The sequence below is a fragment of the Synchiropus splendidus genome, chromosome 14 (assembly GCF_027744825.2).
Source record: "Synchiropus splendidus isolate RoL2022-P1 chromosome 14, RoL_Sspl_1.0, whole genome shotgun sequence".
In the NCBI taxonomy this organism is placed as follows: Eukaryota; Metazoa; Chordata; class Actinopteri; order Syngnathiformes; family Callionymidae; genus Synchiropus; species Synchiropus splendidus.
The window spans coordinates 7229130-7234325 of NC_071347.1; the positions used below are offsets into that span (position 1 = coordinate 7229130).

Here is a 5196-nt window from a genome sequence, read left to right on the forward strand (position 1 = left end):
GCTGCAAGAGTTCTCATTTCTTGAACTCCCACTGCCTCTCGTGCTCAAGTGTGAAAAAAAAAAAAAAAAAAAACTCATCTCTATCTGGCTCTGCAGCATGTTGCACATTCAGTCCACCGCTCAAACCCATAACTGTCTCTCTCCCTCACATGATGGCGCTACAGTTTCTAACTGTCGGAGCACATACAGTCAGAACAAAAGGAAATACCTTTCTCTTCCTGGGGAGAGAAGGGTTAAACCTATTACAGAAGACCAATCAGGAATGGGGGAGCACCGCAAACCTCCGCAGTAAGAGAGAGAGAGATCGGGATGAGGGAGTGAGAAAGAGAGAGAGGAGCGCAGAGCGGGATAGAGACAGCAGAAGTGTGATGGTGTTGCACTGCTGCTCAGACACTGTGGCAGGAAGGGAGCGCAACTCAGAGTTGCAGGGATGAAGAGTCGGCACATACCAGTCCACATGAATGGATGAGAAAAAGAAGGGGACAAAAGGAGGAAGGGAAGAGCCACTGTCGTGAATTCGTCATGACTGATCTCTTCGGACTTGTTATCCCCTGTTCAGGAGGTTGGAAGCAGAAGAAGGAACATCTGTCAGTGGTGTGACACTTGCATGTTCATCGATATGCACTTGTGATGCGTGGATTACTGCTGGAGGGACCAACAGTTTGACTCAGTCCACTCAGATTGTTGCCAGGCTGGAAGTGAGAGGGACAGCAGAGAGTATTGACCAGCTCTGGAGCATCTGTGTTTACCCTGCACGGTGAGCTTTGATGGGGCGCGAGACTTATTGCTTTGATTCGCAGGGCTCAGCCGGGGACAGTCTATGTGACGGTGAGGAAAACACAACTCACACTGCATGCAACTGTACTGCTATTATGAGACACCTGATGGCTTGACTTTCTCTCTTTTTAAGACGTATCTGTGATGTCTTTAGTGCTGGACTGGACTTATTTTATCAGATAGATCAATTGACTTATTCAGGCTAGGTCTTGCTTTCACACCATACATGTGCCTGATATGTGCAGCAGGATTACATTCAGGAATGTGGAGAAGTTTGGTGCCTCTTTACACCACACAGGCTATACGACCACCACAGAAGCTGGAAATGCACCGAAAGCAAACACAGTAGAATGAAGACATTCATCAAAATTGTTTCTTTGAATTCCCTTCTTCATTTTGTTGCTTTAAAAGGCAGCAGAAATCCATCAATATAATATTTAAAATGCTAAATGAACCAGGCAATGTAAAGACGATGCCGATGAGACTTTTTTTTATTGCCTCTCTACGGAGAACATGTTTATTTCTGACTACCTCATCCCCCACACTTTGCTCTCCCTTCTCTGTTCCTCTCTTTCCCTTCTTCTTTCCATCAATCACCCATTACCTTTTCACCAGCATCTTTTACCATCCATTATCTTTTCCTTTCTCTCTCTTCAGGTCACAGCGTGAGGAGGATGTGTGTTTGAAGGACAGATGGATGATACTGTATTCAAGTCCTGCCTCCTCATGTCAGATTATTGTCCGGTAAATCCCTGAGACATGCTCTCCGTCTGATGAACTGACTTCCCATGAGGATGACCTTCGCACCGGCCCCTCGCACATATAAACGCCGTTATCAGAAATGTCATGGTGGTCACATGTCCGGGTGATCTGGAAGTAATCTGCTCAGCTCACGCGAACTCCAGTGATTGAAGACCAAGCACGAGGAGGGAGAAAAGTCGGTGCCCCATTTACAAGTCAATGACGACTGCGTGGAGAAAAGAATGACAGTTGAACGCCTCTTCCATTCGTTCTCTTGCCGGAATTTCTCGGCACTGCTGGACGCTGCTCACGCCAACTGACCTCAAGTGGACGTTAGTCGAGGATATACTGAGGACGAATCTCTTGCAGGCCAAGGACTGGATGTTACTCTTTTTTATTCTTAGAGACAATCTTCTTAGGGAGGAAAAAAAAGACAGGATTTGGATCAAACTCTGAGCCGTAAATTACAACCCCTTGCTGAGGAACAAGTCTGTGTTTCTTTGTTTCGCTGGACGACTCTCCACTGTCTGGGATTATAAACAGAAGGTGTTTCTGACATCTTATCCCTTTTCCTCTCAGACCTCAACACTGCACATCACCCAAGTAAACGAAAGACTAGTTTATCACGGTACTTTCATCTCTGCCGACCAACGGCGGCTGATTCTCCGGTTTTCTAGCCATTGTGTGAAGAGAGAAAAAGCCTGGCAGCTCCAAGACACTCGGTGGCAAGACAAGCAGGTGCTTTTTGTGCTGTCGGTTTTCTGGCGTGGACAAGAAGGAGAAACAAAACCGGACACTGTAGGGCCTCTGCCGTGCAAGACACTTTTATCTGCTATGTTTGGGAACAATGCCCGTATTTATGGACCCACTATGGACTACATGGCCTAACAACAAAGACCTGATGTACAGATAGTGCTGGAGGGAAAGGTAAACACCACCTGAAATCATTTTCAGTGCATGTTTGATGACTTTCTTCCAACAAATATTCATCAGAAAATTTGGAATGGCAAAGAACTCTCTTTCTCCTGCCACCATTTTTATGGCAGTCTAGAGCAATCGAAAGCCCCAATCTTAAGTTGGGCATCATTGTTATTATTTAATAAGTGATATTTCCACTGTTTTTCCATGATATTGCTGCCTATATCGGTTGACATATTCCATGAAATATCATCACATTCACCACCCAAAACTGCTTTTTCCCGTCAAAGTATGCATGTAGCTGATGCAAAGCTGTTTCCTTTATCAAACCTTTATTTACACTGAGTTATTCTACTGGAAGCGATGCCAATAGTATTCTGTAAAACTGACACACCGCATTAATAGGTAGGAAAAGTGCTGTGTGAGCTTTAGAAAGTCATATTAAATTATAATGGATGAATGGTCGGACGGCTAGTGCACACACGGAACATCCAGCAATATAAAAAAAGTCATTAAAAACATTACATCACAGATAAAGGATGGACGAGAGGAATGCTAAAAATAGCTGAGCAAATTTAATCAAAGCTTTATGAGCACAGAGGAAAACATTAAATGGCAGCAATGATATATGCTATATATGAGGAGAATATTCATGCTTTCCACAAAGTGAATTTTTCACTAGACTGATTTTATACGTTTATTATCTAATAATTATTGATAATAATAATAGCATCCGATGTATCTATGCAGACAGATGTGTGTAAATCCAACAGTCTTTGTTTAACTGTGTGTCTCTTTCTCCTGACTTGCAGGATAATGCATATCCTTTCCTGTCCTAAAGGAGAAGCCACCATGAGTAACGTCACGGTCACCGACAACACGGAGCCCATCACCCGCACCATGAGTCCAGAAACCCAGAGTACATATCCCTACCCCGTCAGTTTCCAGGTCTCCATAACCGGCTTCCTGATGCTGGAGATCATCTTGGGCCTGAGCTCGAACCTCACCGTGCTTGCCCTTTACTGTGTGAAGTCCAACCTCATCAGCTCTGTCAGTAACATCGTCACGATGAACCTTCACGTGCTGGATGTTCTCGTCTGCGTGTGCTGTATCCCTCTCACCATCGTGGTCGTGCTGCTCTCCCTGGAGGGAGACACAGCGCTGGTCTGCTGTTTCCACGAGGCGTGCGTCTCCTTTGCCAGCGTCGCCACGGCTGCCAACGTGCTGGCCATTACCCTTGATCGCTATGACATTTCAGTGAAGCCAGCAAACAGGGTTCTGACCATGGGCCGAGCGCTTTCGCTAATGGCTGGAATATGGGTGCTATCATTTGTCAGTTTTTTGGTGCCCTTTATTGAAGTGGGCTTCTTTGCCAAGGGCCACTCAGACTTCAACCAGACAGCGGTCGAGAATGTGGTGCACACCAACCAGTACTACACGGAACTGGGCCTTTACTACCACTTGTTGGCTCAGATTCCCATTTTCTTCTTCACCGCTGTCGTCATGCTCATCACCTATTCGAAGATACTGCAGGCGTTAAATATTCGCATCGGCACACGTTTCCATGCATCGCAAAAGAAGAAGGCTCGTAGAAAAAAGCGACCATCTATGACGGCAATGACGACACAACAAGAGGCCACAGATGGATCTCAGAGCAGCAGCAGTCGAAACCCCACGCTGGGCATGCGCACCTCTGTCTCCGTCATCATAGCCTTACGCAGGGCTGTTAAGCGCCACAGAGAAAGGCGAGAGCGCCAAAAGAGGGTATTCAGAATGTCCCTCTTAATTGTTTCCACCTTTCTACTGTGCTGGACCCCCATCACAGTCCTCAACACTGTGATCCTCAGCCTTGGCCCCAGTGACCTGATGGTGAAGCTAAGACTGGGTTTCCTGGTCATGGCATACGGGACCACCATCTTCCACCCTTTACTGTACGCCTTCACCAGGCAGAAGTTCCAGAAGGTCCTGAAAAGCAAGATGAAGAAGCGAGTGGTGTCCATTATCGAGGCGGACCCAACCCCGAACAACGCTATCATCCACAACTCCTGGATCGACCCGAAGAGGAACAAAAAGGTGACGTTCGAGGACAAAGAAGCTCAGCAGAAATGTCTTTCCTCCGTGGATGTGGAATAAAGTCATTTAAGGACGAGCCAAGAACATTAAGAGCAGCTAACACTGACATCAGGAAATGGAGAAAAAGGGAAAATGATTATCCAAAGTAAAGTACTGTTTAAGAACAGACATGTGCAATAGAATGTACAATAAAGAGGTGGATAATTTATGACTATTTATTACATAGATTTCATAGGTATACCATAAACTGTGCTGTAGGTATTGCATGGCTTTTTGTAATGTAACTTAGAGCACATTGTTTACATAATGATTCTGTACAGTATATACTCTTTACTGTACATACTATATATATATACATATATATATATATATATATATATATATATATATATACATATATATATATATATATATATATATATATATATATATATATATATATATATATATATATATATATATATATAGTATGTGTATATATGAACTGTATTTATAAGAGAAGAAGTAGGGAACATTATATATGTATGTATATGTATATTTATAATAAATTTGTGTCCACTCACCAAACCTTACAACGACCCTGTGTTTCCTCCTCCCCCTCGCTTGAGGAAAAGCGTTTATGATTCTCTAACAGCGGCCAGATCCCTCCCATTTATCACCCCATATTCCCATGCGACCCATGGCTTT

The 5196-nt window shown here is 44.2% G+C and overlaps 1 protein-coding gene across 2 annotated transcripts; it reads left to right on the forward strand.

Annotated features, from left to right (window-relative positions):
• Nucleotides 1–331: 331 nt before the first annotated feature.
• LOC128770851 (G-protein coupled receptor 22-like) lies at nt 332–4819 on the forward strand. Of its 2 annotated transcripts, none has more exons than XM_053885763.1 (3): nt 332–828; nt 1435–2445; nt 3249–4819. In XM_053885763.1, exon 3 carries the CDS (start codon nt 3253–3255, stop codon nt 4567–4569), a length of 1317 nt encoding a protein of 438 aa, XP_053741738.1. In that variant the 5' UTR covers nt 332–828; nt 1435–2445; nt 3249–3252; the 3' UTR covers nt 4570–4819. The 2 variants fall into 2 exon arrangements, with proteins under 2 accessions (XP_053741738.1, XP_053741739.1); XM_053885764.1 differs by having other exon boundaries at nt 332–757.
• The last annotated feature ends 377 nt before the right edge of the window (nt 4820–5196 follow it).

What these genes read in the sequence shown, in the direction of transcription:
- LOC128770851 (XM_053885763.1), top strand. Translation starts at nt 3,253, where the DNA reads ATGCATATCCTTTCCTGTCCTAAAGGAGAAGCCACCATGAGTAACGTC.